Below are 13,212 nucleotides of genomic sequence, written 5' to 3'. Positions count from 1 at the left end.
CATGATAATATATTTAAAGGGATCGGTTTACATACACATGTAGGCACAGGCCTGGGCAGTGTGATGCACTGTGCCATGTTTTTGGAAATTCGGGCCTCATGTATCATGCAGGAATATGCGTGTGTTGAGTTCATCCTCCCCCAGCAGTGCAAAGGTCAGACATCACCAGTTGCTAAAGACACAGCATACATGTGGAGCCCCATAGCCATCTGACCTTATGGCCAGGGGTGTCGGTTTGCTGCGGGGTGGAATTCTGCTGAAGAGGACGGCGATATTTTAGTTTGTCATACAAGTAACAGGGTGCAAGGGGAGAGGGGCGTCACCTAGGAGACACGTGGAACTTGAGCAGTACTGAAAGGCAAAGCACAGGGGTCTTATAAAAGACTATTGACCCAACAGAAACTGTCAAATCTGATGGTTTAAACTCCGGAAAAAAATATGTTTACATTTTGGAATTGCATGCAAATGTAATGGTTATACAAGCCAATCTAAATCAGTAGTGCAGTTTTCACAGTAAGGTGTAGAAACAGATAAGAGGGCAGATTAGATAGAGGTCTACAATCAATCACGTACAGAATAAATGACTGATCTTTTGCTATGCAGTCATAGCTGCTCCTCGGCACCGACGCCGTGCTGCCACCTTGTGTGGAAGCGCAGTACAGCAGGGAAAGCGCGCCCGGTAGCCGGGCAGATAACAGCCCGCACCACACTCCCTGGCTAAATGAAAAAGCATTCACCCAGTCACCAGTTAGATATTCTTTTTAAAATAATATATAGTTTCTGCCATCAGCTTTAGAGTAAACTAATCATGCGACAGCAGCACAGACATACAACAAATATGCGCAATAAGTCTGTTTTATGGACAAAAGCATTTCAGGATCTAGTTCGGGAGGGCGGCAACATGCCGCTTTTACACAAGTGTGTGCAGCTTTGCGGTCCCTTTGGACCATTAGGGAAATAATTTTAAACATATACAATAGCTACGGCTCAGGCTCCGCCCCGAGGTGTGCGAGATGGGAAAAATGAAAGCAACAAGACGGAAAAAGCTTGCAATATTACGAAATATCACAAGTTACCAAGCGACGTGAAGGGGAACAAGGTGTAATGGGGGGGGGGGAGGAAGGCGTGTTGGGATGAAAGGAAAAAGGGAGGAGGCTGGGGGAAGGAGGGAGAGGGACCCGGATGCTGATGCTGCTTGTGTCGGACGAGGAGGAGGAAGAGAGGAGATACAAAATAACAGTTTACGTGAAGAGATATCGGGAAGCAGGGGAGCGGCACACGGCACCTTCCGGAGCATCAGCGGCTTTAGGAGGGCACCCGGGAGAGGAGCGCATCGGGGAGGACGGAGAGATAAAACGCTGTGACATGGACACGCCGCTGGGAGGGGACGCCCGCTTCACCCGCGACATTAAAGCCACGAAACGCAGAGCAGATCCAGCGGCCGGTGTCGGAGAGGCACGATTAGGCAGCGAAGCGCCGGGAGCGGAGCCGTACGGGCACGGCGAGGGCGGTGCGCTTTAAAGCCCTCCATCCGCCTCTAAGCTGCGGGTCTGCAAGACACGACAACCGGCATCCCATACAATATATACATACATAACACAAGACCTGTATGTATATGATAGTAGGGATTGCCTGCACGCATTTTGATGAAGATTGCAATGAAAAGGTCGCGATAGTCGGATAGACAGCGGGGCAGGGAAGAGGGGGTGCAGCGAGACGGGCTGGTGTGCCCTCCTCTCTATATAACACCAGCGGAGCACTTATACCGCTTATGCGTGTGATCAACCCGCTGACTCCACGCTGAAATATTTAACCCATTACTCTTTGTATTAATATTTATTGCATTAACGAATCATACTGCTTTTGGTGATACTTCTCTGTGGTTAATTTAGTATTTCTGGTCCTATTTAAACAACCCTGTCTGTTTCATTAGCATCTCTCATACTCATTGTATCCTTTTCTCTAATAATTTCCCTTCGGTTACCCGAAATTGATGGATTTTGACATGGGACATTACCCGAGGTCGCTCATTTAAAATAAATGCGAATAATCGCAGAGTAACGTGGCTTCGTTGGAGCTGGCGTATAGGCCACAGATGACTGTCCGTTGGCCCTGTCCGTGTTCCCGTCCGTGTCCCTCCCCGTACTCCTGTAATGCTCTCACAGCCTGACACACACACCGCTCCCCGGACGTATGTAGCTAATCATCAGCAACGCAGTGGCATTTGATTAAACACGTCGCACCATGTCCGCCAAGGAGCTGTCGGTGACTCTGTCGGCCCAGTACGTCGGGCCTTACCGCCTGGAGAAAACGCTGGGCAAAGGACAGACAGGTGAGAGAGCGGCGTGCTCCCGGTAACCAGCTGCGTCTGTAATTGCAGAGTCGCATTTCTTTATTTACTGATGTGTGTTTAATTGTCGTGATGCGCTGGAGAGCAACAGTATGCTGGAAGCATCCTAGACATTTCACACTTAACATCGATAACAGCGAATTTTCTAAATGATAATTATAAAAATGTTTGACCGTGCCATTTGCATATTTCAGAATTTATGACGTGGTTTAATAGTGTACAGATGGTATTATTTTTATACGGGGATTTTTTTTTTCTGGGGCTATTTTAAATGGGCTACATAAAATCTGGTACTGTGGTCTCACTGTCACAGTGGGGTATGAATGTGATCAGGCACACTAATGCACTACTGGTAATAATCTGACCCGGTGCGTGTCCCTGTATTTCTGAAGGGGGCACTCTCCTGTGTAGCACTGACGCTGGCTGTCGCACATACCCACACATTTCAGGGCTGTCTGTCCCGTTCCCTGATGTTGTGTTTCAGGCCTGGTGAAGCTGGGAATTCACTGCATCACAGGACAGAAGGTGGCCATTAAGATTGTGAACAGGGAGAAGCTGTCCGAGTCAGTGCTGATGAAGGTGGGCTCTTATCTGCACTGAGGCCGTCTGTGTCTGTACGGCACTCTGGCCACTGAAACGTTCAGATTCACTCCAATGCTGCATGCATCAGCTTTTCTGTGTCGCTATTATCCCGGTGCTGCCCCTTCTCTAACCTGCAAGCCTGAAACAGACAAACAGATTCCCAGTGACTTTAATACTACATGCATGCGACAGTATTGATACCAGCGCTGTGAGACAATCTCTTTCTTCCCTTTATCTTCCTATTGCTGTGTCCTCTCTAGGTGGAGAGGGAGATCGCAATTCTAAAGCTGATAGAGCATCCGCACGTGCTGAAACTGCATGACGTCTATGAGAATAACAAATACCTGTAAGCACTGATAGATACAAACACCTGTAGTCACTGGGAGTAATACATGCTTGTAAACAATGAAAGATACAAATCCCACCCATCCATTCATCATCCATCTTCTAAGCACCTGTGAACAGACAGAATAAGAGATCTGTATAAAAAATTAGTGTTATATACCTACAAACACTGACAATAAGAGATACCTATAAACACTGAGAGTAATAAACACTCACAAACACTGACAATAAGACACCTGCAACCCCTGAAAATAATGGATAAATATAGATATTGAGAGCAATAGACACCTGCAATCATAGACAATAACAGATCCCTATAAACACCTGCAAACACTGACACATAACTATGAACACCTGTGAACACTGAGTAACAGATACCTATAACACTGAGAGTAATAAACACCCATAAACAATGACAATAATAGACACCTGGAAACACTGAAAATAATAGATAACAATAAACACTGAGAGTAATAAACACCTGCAACTAAGAGTGATGCATGTCATGTGTGTTGTCATGTGTGTTGTCATGTGATGCCTTCCCCACATGTAAGAGCCTCTGCCTGTCCCTGTCCTTCAGGTACCTTGTGCTGGAACATGTGTCTGGAGGAGAGCTCTTCGATTACTTGGTGAAGAAGGGTCGACTCACGCCCAAAGAGGCTCGCAAATTCTTCCGCCAGATCATTTCGGCACTGGACTTCTGCCATAACCATTCTATCTGGTAGGACCCGCTCTTGCCTGCTCTGCTCACTCTTCATGTGTTATGTGGCTTTCAGTAGGCAGGCTCTATCAGAACATGTGTCACGTGTTCACAGATGTGCACTTAAAATCTGCTTTTAGTCACCTGGATGATGTAGGAGTGAGGTCCAATCTGCTAGAAAACTGTAGTCTCTTGTAACTCCTGGGAAGCAGGGAAGTAGGTCCTGCACCTCTTATGGAGGATTCTGTCTCCTTTCCACTGGGAAGTTTTGTTAGACCCAATGAAGATTCACAGTTACATTCATTCACAGTTACACTGGTAAATATTGAATGGCTCTACCCCTTGATGGAGGCATGATTCTGACCTCCTGGTGGAGGCGTGACATCCCCTAACCCCCCCCGCCCCCCCCTCCCGTCAGTGGAGGTGTGACTCTGCCCCCTGGTGGAGGCATAACCTTTGCTGTTTCCCCCCCAGTCACAGGGACCTGAAGCCAGAGAACCTCCTGCTTGATGAAAAAAACAACATTCGCATTGCAGACTTTGGCATGGCATCTCTGCAGGTGGGGGACAGTCTGTTAGAGACCAGTTGTGGGTGAGTACTGAATCCCAGCTCTGAGTACTGAGTACGGGCTCTGAGTACTGGCTGCCATTGTCAGTTTGCCACTGTGAGTGAAGCTCTTCATTTGTGCTCTTGCTGTTACAGATCTCCTCACTATGCATGTCCGGAGGTCATCAGGGTAAGACTGAGTTTACATGTTCAGCTGTAAGAGCCGAATATTACTGTAGATTTGGGTCCCGAGGACTGACAGCTCCATCTCTTTGTGGAGGAGCCGTGCAGGCCTTGGATGCTGTGTTTGTGTGTCATAGCACCCTCTTGTGTGGTAGGGGGAGAAGTACGATGGCAGGAAGGCTGATGTTTGGAGCTGTGGGGTGATCCTGTTTGCCTTGCTTGTGGTAAGAGTCTCTCATACTCACTCACTCACTCACTCAGTTCAACTTTGTGTCCCTCTATCTGCCTCGTTTTCCTTAATTTCTCTCTCTCGGTCTCTCTTCATTTCTATCTGCCTCACTCTCTTCTCTTGCCTCACCCCCTTCTTATTTCTGTTTTGTTCTCTCATACTCCCCCTCTCCCTCCTCACCCTCTAGGGCGCGCTGCCATTTGACCACGACAACCTGCGTCAGCTCCTGGAGAAGGTGAAGAGTGGGCTGTTCCACATGCCCCATTTTATTCCCCCCGACTGTCAGGCGCTGCTCAAAGGCATGATAGAGGTCAACGCAGAGAAGCGGCTCACGGTGTGTGACTCACACTAACACACACTATTACTCACTAACGCTTTGACATACTAAAACTCACTATCACACTGACTCACACTGATTCACACTGACACATGCCAATACTCAGAGATGCTCTGAATCACACTGGCACACACCAATACTCACTAACGCTCTGACTGACACGGGCATGCTAAAACTCACTAACACACTGACACACACTAATATTTGCCATTGCTCGGACTCACACTGACATACTGTATTAGTCACCAATGCTTTGACTCACATTGACATATACTAATTCTCACTAATGCTCTGACTCGCACTGGCACATACTAATATGCAGTAACGTTTGACTCAAAATGATGCACACATGAATTATCTGTGTTTCTGTCCTTTTTTATCTACAGTTAGAAGCAATACAGAAACACGCCTGGTACCTGTAAGTAGACCCTGGACATCTCTAAAGAATCCAAATGAAGGTCCAAACTCACTCTAATGTAATATACTAGATTAACTACAAGGAGTGCATTCAGCACTGTTAATTACTGAGGTAATTAGCAAAGAATATACAACGATGGAAATTAATTAACTGAAATGTTGCCAGCGTGAGCAAACCTGGTGTGACGTGTCTGCCTGTCCACCAGGGGGGGCCGTAATGAGCCATGCCCCGAGCAGCCGCCCCCCAGGCGTGTGTGTATACGGCGCATCACGTCACTGACGGAGCTGGACCCCGACGTGCTGGAGAGCATGCACTCCCTGGGCTGCTTCCGTGACCGCGTCAAACTGGCCCGTGACCTGCAGTGTGATGAGTGAGTCTGGGGAGGTCCGGGGGAGATCAGTCTGTGCTGGACCTGTGTTGTAGAATATCTCTCTCACTGTGTCACTCCTTCCTCTTTTTCTTCCCTCCTCTCCCTCTCCTTCTCTCTCTCTCTCTCTCTCTCTCTCTCAGAGATAACCAGGAGAAAATGATCTACTACCTCCTACTGGACCGTAAGGAGAGGTATCCCAGCTGTGAGGATGAGGACCTCCCCCCGAGGAATGACATAGGTGAGGGAGTACCAGCCTCCAGCAGGACTTTTGTGTCTGTGTGCCGTGCCTTACGCCCCCCGGGCCCCGCAGATCCCCCCCGGAAGCGCGTGGACTCACCCATGCTGTCACGGCATGGTCGCTGCTGGCCTGAGAGGAAGAGCCTGGAGGTGCTAAGCGTAACGGAGCAGGGCAGCCCCACAGCGCCGCGCCGGGCACTCGACTCCGCCGCGCACAGCCAGAGGTGAGTCTGGGGGCGGGCAAGGGTCACAGCAGGGCCGCACCCCTAACACTGAACTGTCTGCTCTCCCTCTGCAACCGCAGGTCTCGCTCTGTCAGCGGCGCCTCCACTGGCCTGTCCTGCAGCCCCCTCAGCAGCCCGCGGGTGAGCAGCTCTCTCGTCCCACTGCTCTCTTACACTTGACACCCCAGACAGACACGCGGGTGTAATTACCTCCACGTATAGTGACATCATCAGCTAACATGGGGAATCCGCACCGAGATTAAACATCGTTAGCTTTTCTGTAGCACCAAACTCAGACATGAGCAGGACCGGACGTAGACCACGGCGGCCGCAGAGCCCCGCCCCTAGCTGTGCCGGTTCGCGTCCTGCCTCCAGGACTTAACCACGCAAGGGCCAGACCTTCGCATCCTTGTGTGTTCCTGTTTTCATGCCGATCACCGCCCGTGCCAACCCAGTGGATGTTTTGGACGTTCACTGCCTGTCGTTGACATGCTGCAGGAGCACAGTTCAGACAGGGGCAGTTGTGGGAGGGGCCGGGAAGCCAGTGCGCCCCTGACAACATACATGGCCCCCCTAAATGCATATACTACTTAGGTCTGAAATAAATGTATTATTATTATTGTTTACATTAATATACGTGGGCTAAAAAACAGGAGAAACACAAACATAAGCACATTTTCTTGACGGACTCTTAATGCGGGAACGCCGGATGGTCAAGTCGCTTCAGTTGGTGAAAAGCAAAGTTAATGACAGAAAAAAATCAAGCTTGTGGAAGCAAGAAATCAGAGTGAGTTATGTATTTGTAAAAACTATGAAATGTAACTGCAAAGCAGTGCATAAATAATTTACCGGATTTCAAAACTGTCTTTTGCTTCTTAATTCTGGCAATCTAATGTAAGTAATACTTGGAGGACATTAAGGTCAAATGCACCTGCCCCCCCGCCAACAGAACTGGCCCCAGCCTCCCCCCCCCCCCCCAACTGTTGAAGTGGTCTACAACCTCAGCTGAGCTCAGATATTCTTTTCTTTAGAAATGAACGATTGACTGTGTCTCTAAGCAAAGACACAGCCAATCATCAGAATCCTGCTGTATGATGTCATCCTCACTGCACATGAGCTCATGGTCAGCCTGAAACAGCTCAGGTCTTACTTTGTGAACATTACAGACAAGAGAAGTTAGGAATTATATTTACAGCTCAGATTGTTTTGATTCTTCCATAATCTGTGTCTGTGCACTTCGCTTCTATTCCTTTGGATTGTGATTTATCACGTTCATTCAGGGTTCTTAATTTAGGCCTTTGTTATTTTTAATAATGTAAGACGATACTGTCATAGTTCATAACTCATTTTCACACCTCTTTCCATTCCTACGTTCCCCTCTCCACCTTCTCCATCTTTTGTTTCCAATCTCCCACCCTATCAGAGCCCAGTTTTCACTTTCAGCCAATCAGACGTCACATCTGCCACCACCATTCAGAATAAGGACTTCAAACCAGGAAATGGCACCACCCCCAGGGTCTCCCAGCGCATGCCTGACCAAAAAACCCATACTTTACCTTCCAAGACCCCCTCTGATCGCCCTCCCCTCCAATCCATGAAATCTCTTCCTCTTCAGACACCACCCTCCTGCTCCCCCTCCCCACTCCTCTCCCCCATCCCTCGCTTTTTCTTCTTCCCTGCTCCCTCCGTCCTTAAGGCTGTCTATCCTAACCCTCTGCCGCAGGTCACACCGCAGGCCTCTCCGCTCCCTACCCCGCTCGGCACCCCTGTGCACCACCCCCAGCACCCTCCCCACACCCCGCCCTCTTCTTCCTCCTCCTCCTCCTCTTCACGGGCTGAGGGAGGCGGAGTGGGTTGCGGCTCCCTGTCCCTCACCCCACCCTCCAGTCCGGGGGGCAGTGGGGGCGTGGCTGTTAGCTCCTCTGCCCACTGGAGAACCCGACTCAACTCGTTCAAGAACAATCTGCTGGGCTCACCTCGATTCCACCGCCGCAAGTTGCAGGGTGAGCGCACGGGGCTGGGCCTGCCCCCCATGCTGATGGAGCGTGACATGCTTAGCTTTAGTACCAGGGGCTGCATGTTGCCAACAGGCTACATCACTATGGTGGTCTGTGGTGCCTCTGGTGGCTGTGATTTCCTGTGGTGACTGAGGTGGCCTGTGGTTCCTGTGGTGACTGAGGTAGATCGTGGTGACTGTGGTGGCCTGTGGTGACTGAGGTAGATCGTGGTGCCTCTGGCGGCCTGTGGTTCCTGTGGTGCCTCTGGCAACCTGTGGTTCCTGTGGTGCCTCTGGTAGCCTGTGGTACCTCTGGTGTCTGTGTGGTAGATGCTATTGAGGGGCTGCCTCCCCTGTCTCTGTCTCCTCACACTGTCTGTCCAAATCTTCCTCTGCCTCTTTTTTTCTCTCCTTTGCTCACCTGCTCATCAGTACCGACCTCAGAGGACATGTCCAGCCTGACTCCGGAGTCCAGCCCGGAGTACGTATCGCACCGCTGCCACTGCTCTCCTTCATGCTAATGATGGTAACTGGATGTTACGGACCTTTGAGGAAGCCAGTGACTCATTTTCATTCTTTGCTTTTCTGCCTCCCTGTTCACGTCAGGCTAGCCAAGAAATCCTGGTTTGGGAACTTTATCAGCCTGGAGAAGGAGGAGCAGATCTTCATGGTGATCCGAGACAAGCCCTTGAGCTCCATCAAGGCTGACATTGTCCACGCCTTTCTCTCCGTGGGTCTCTTTCTCTGTCTTTGCCAACCTACTGTCTCTTTCATTCCTTCATTTGGTCCTGAGGGGCCCATGTGCTGCTCTGTCTTTATCTGTCAGCTTTTATGATGGCTCCCCCTCCTGGTCATGCTCTGGAATAGCAGATTCACTGTGATGTCTGCACTTTTCCATGTGCACTGATCTGGGTTTTAGTAGCAGCCAATTAGGCCAGCATGCCCCGCCCTCGTGTTTGGCTCCTCCCCCTAACCTGCCCCTCACCGCGAGCGGACGCCACCGCCCATGTGCCATATTGACCTTTGACCTTTCCACCCCTCTTCCTCTGTTCCAGATCCCATCCCTCAGTCACAGTGTCGTCTCCCAGACCAGTTTCAGGGCTGAGCACAAGGCTGCGGGGGGGCCTTCTGTCTTCCAAAAGCCCATCAAGTTCCACGTGGACATCGCCGTCTCGGAGCGTGAGAGGGAGCGAGAGAGGGAGAGAGCAGACAGGGAGGGCAGGAGGCGAACAGGCATCTTCAGCGTCACTTTCACCCTCATATCGGGTACGAGTGCAGTGGAGGGAAATGGAGAGGGAAAAAGATCATGAGAGGGATCAAGGCTTAGCCAGCCAGCCACCAATCAGAGAGGGAGAGGGAACAAGTCTTAGCCAACCAGCCACCAATCAGAAGGGGAGAGGGAGCGAGGCTTAGCCAGCTGGCTACCTATCAGAGAGGGAGAGGGAGCAACGCTTTACCAGCCAGCCACCAATCAGAGGGGGAGTGGGAGCAAGACTTAGCCAGCTGGCTACCAATCAGAGAGAGACATGGAGCAAAGCTTGGCCTCCAGTCAGCGAGGGAGCTCAAGGAGAGGCATGGCTAGACCTTCCTCCTCCAGTAGAGAGAGCAAGCCTTTGTCTGGCCCGTCCACAAGCCCCTCCCTGTCAGCTGCACCCCCCTGCCCCGACCCCCATGCCCCGCCCCGTCTCTGTCCATCACCTGGGTCCCTCTGGCAAAAATGAACGTGGCGGTTCTCATTTTTGTCTCTCGACATGTGATGCCGCCACCACTGGGATGCGGTGGCAAGCAGTGGGGCACTGCAGCCGGCGTGCTGCAGCGTGAGTGTGTTATCAGTGTGCGACTCGTTAGGGCCAGTGAGGCCACATGCAAGAATGATAGACATGGGGGGAGGGTGGAGAGAGGGGGCTGCTGGGAAATCGCAGATGATCTATAATGACTCTTCCCCCCCCCCCCCCCATAACCTGTCTGTATGTGTGTCTGTCTGTGTGCTTGTGTCTGCGAATGCAAACAGGTCCCAGTCGCCGGTTCAAAAGAGTGGTGGAGACGATTCAGGCCCAGCTCCTCAGCACTCACGACCAGCCCGCTGTACAAGCACTCGTCGGTAGGGGGTGCTGCCCTTAAAACTGCCGCTGGTCAGTTGAACGGAAAGCTGTGTCTTAGCACCACTCTCCTTGCCTTTCTCTCTCATTCCCTGACAGACGAGAAGAACGGGCAGCTCACCCCCAGGTCCCCTGGGACCCCCACACGGCGCTGGGACAGCGGGGCCGAGCGGGCAGAGCGTGGGGAGCGCAGTGATGGGGGAAGTGCGTTGCAGCGCCGGGGCTCCAGCAGAGACAAGGCTAGACTGCTCTCCACCAATGGAACCCAGTCTCAGCCCTGAGCAGGAGACCCCACGGTCGCCCCCAGTGGCCGAAGGTCATCACTGCAGTCCGACCAGAAATGCCAACGAGATCAAAGAAAAGGGCAAATTGATCTCCTGTTAAAGAGAACCTGGCAAACAATCTTCGTCCAACTGGTGGTAAAGCCTCAATAAAAGATCAACATAAAGCTTTTGGTATCAGCAGAATTCCTCCATTTTTTTTTTCCCTGTTTTTCAACATGCATATGCAGAGAAAAGAAGGCAAGGAGATGTCAGATTGAACCCTGAAACGTGAGACTGTGTGCCCTTGTGTGCCCCTCTTTGGACACGACAGCAGTGACACGCCAGTCCATCAGCATAGTGAAATGTATGTTGGTACTGATATCACTGACACGAAATCATCAGCTGTAGAATTTTTGAGTGTTTTTTTTTCTTTGCCATTTATTGATCATCTTGGTATATCAGAGACTCCCCCAGTGATGAGAGGGGCTGGACATGAATCTGTGCTGTCAGTGACTGAGGTTCGGGGAAGGTGAATCCCCCCCCACCCCAACCATATTGGACCAAAAAAGCGAAGTCTTTCAGGACAGATGATTTGAATGAGCAGGAATATGGCACCTTTTCCCATCAAACCATTGGCTGCTTAAGCTCTCTTCAGTATGAGTACTGAAGCAATGTTGTCTTCAGTCAGACATTATGCAAATAAAAGAAGGGGAGCTGGACCAGAGCAGCCTGGAGGACATTGTGACCTGCAGAGAGAGAGGGGACAGGGACACATGTGACAGAGGGACCTGCAGGGACGAGTGTGACAGAGGGAAGTGCAGGGACGAGTGTGACAGCATGACCTGCATGGATGAGTGTGATAGAGGGTGACAGGGGGACCTGCAGGAACACGTGTGACAGAGGGTCACCAATGCAGAGCACAAGTAAAACATTTTAGCAAGACAATGACACAAGATGTGAAGCGACTGCGACACATCCATCTATCTATCCATCCATCCATCCATCCATCCATTTGTGGAGGAGGGGCTTCACAGCTCCAGGCAGATTGGGGAAAGGGGGTGGGGCCACACCGAGCGTGTGAGTCAAGAGTGTGTGGGAATGGGGCTCTGGGGCAGGTGGCCAGATCCAGTGGCTCCTGGCAGGCAGGAGACTTACTGAAATGCTGCACTTCTAGCTACTGCCTCTGTTCTGACTTTTGGGGGCATTTACAGCTAAATGTGAAAATACAGAACAGGGACAGATTGAGAAAACCTTCAGTGAAGCTACAAAAAAAAACAACAAAAAAAAGGATGAGTTAAAGGCTAAGGAAGAATCTGGGGGCTCCAGCATCCAAGGGGAGGACCCTGGGCTCAAGTGGCAGTGGGGGGAGGAGTCTGAGATCCAGCAGCAGAGAGGAGAGGAGCCTGGGATCCAAGGACAGCAAGGGGAGGAGCCTTGGGCCTAAGGGCTACACTGTCAGCAGTGACGTTTGTCCCCCCTCCCCGTCACACTGCCGGACAGAGTGACGCGTTGGGGCGCTGCAGGGATGGTACAGTCAGAACAGCCATCCACATGCTGCTGTACCAAAAAACATTGCTAGGGTTGCCATGGTGATTGTACCTTTACAGGGAACCTTTCATGTCAGGTTAAATTTGCCCCACCTGTATATTTATCATTGCCTCCCTGCTAAGGACCCTATTGCTCTGACTCTGCTTGGTGGTGGTTCTAGAGGCCCCCCCACCTCGTATACCTGCAATGCTGTGAAGGTGGGCCCCCGGCCCCTGTTACTTTTCCACACTAAATATACCTCAGTTATTTCCCTTTATAACCTCAGCCTGTATGTCCCTAGATTCTCTGCCGTTCCCTCCGTCATTATCGAGAGCGTAGATTTGGGTATGGATGGTCGGGACGTCACCCTACCAATATCGTGGGAGTACCGTGTGTGTTAAGGCAGGTGATTTGGTCCCTACCAACGCTGGAACCAAACCTACGCCCTTTCTTCTTTATTAACTTTGCGTTATCATTATTATTATAGAACATAAAGTCTGCAGTTGTACTCCCCCATGCACTGTAGGACAAGTTTTCAGTCTAAAAGGAAAAATTGGAATCACAAAAAAGATTCAAAGAATAATGTCTATATTTTAAAATGGAAGTGTGCACTATCATTGCAATTATTGCCTGTGAGAATAAATCAATAATGACAATTGCTGTCAAAATATGAGCTTATTATTATAATTATAATAATAAACTTTGGCGAGGTGTTTTGGGTGTTGTCTGCCTAATTCATTTCTGTGCGATTTTCTGTAGCGTTGCTTCACGGTCTTACATTCATTTTATGATTATACTTTTATGAA

At 50.3% G+C, this 13,212-nt stretch overlaps 1 protein-coding gene across 3 annotated transcripts; it reads left to right on the top strand.

The window, feature by feature from the left end:
* The first annotated feature begins 55 nt into the window (after positions 1–55).
* Positions 56–13,122, top strand: LOC111836883 (serine/threonine-protein kinase BRSK2-like). Of its 3 annotated transcripts, none has more exons than XM_023798542.2 (19): positions 56–2,332; positions 2,835–2,929; positions 3,193–3,278; positions 3,858–3,998; positions 4,452–4,568; positions 4,680–4,713; positions 4,862–4,930; positions 5,123–5,269; positions 5,659–5,690; positions 5,896–6,060; positions 6,201–6,298; positions 6,371–6,521; positions 6,602–6,662; positions 8,245–8,524; positions 8,950–8,998; positions 9,124–9,247; positions 9,573–9,783; positions 10,529–10,618; positions 10,716–13,122. In XM_023798542.2, the coding sequence occupies exons 1-19, from the start codon at positions 2,245–2,247 to the stop codon at positions 10,895–10,897; spliced, it is 2,220 nt and encodes a 739-aa protein (XP_023654310.1). In that variant the 5' UTR covers positions 56–2,244; the 3' UTR covers positions 10,898–13,122. The 3 variants fall into 3 exon arrangements, with proteins under 3 accessions (XP_023654310.1, XP_023654303.1, XP_023654313.1); XM_023798535.2 differs by having other exon boundaries at positions 7,945–8,524; XM_023798545.2 differs by lacking the exons at positions 8,950–8,998; positions 9,124–9,247; positions 10,529–10,618; positions 10,716–13,122 and having other exon boundaries at positions 7,945–8,524; positions 9,573–9,797.
* The last annotated feature ends 90 nt before the right edge of the window (positions 13,123–13,212 follow it).

This window comes from Paramormyrops kingsleyae, chromosome 22, assembly GCF_048594095.1.
Source record: "Paramormyrops kingsleyae isolate MSU_618 chromosome 22, PKINGS_0.4, whole genome shotgun sequence".
In the NCBI taxonomy this organism is placed as follows: domain Eukaryota; kingdom Metazoa; phylum Chordata; class Actinopteri; order Osteoglossiformes; family Mormyridae; genus Paramormyrops; species Paramormyrops kingsleyae.
The sequence above is the reverse complement of the archived record's forward strand: the minus strand, read 5'-3'. Positions and strand labels throughout refer to the sequence as shown.

Coding starts and splice junctions, on each gene's coding strand:
- LOC111836883 (XM_023798535.2), top strand. CDS start 2,245: ATGTCCGCCAAGGAGCTGTCGGTGACTCTGTCGGCCCAGTACGTCGGG. Junction 3,999..4,451: donor TGCCATAACCATTCTATCTG/GTAGGACCCGCT, acceptor TTTCCCCCCCAG/TCACAGGGACCTGAAGCCAG. Junction 9,784..10,528: donor CACTTTCACCCTCATATCGG/GTACGAGTGCAG, acceptor GAATGCAAACAG/GTCCCAGTCGCCGGTTCAAA.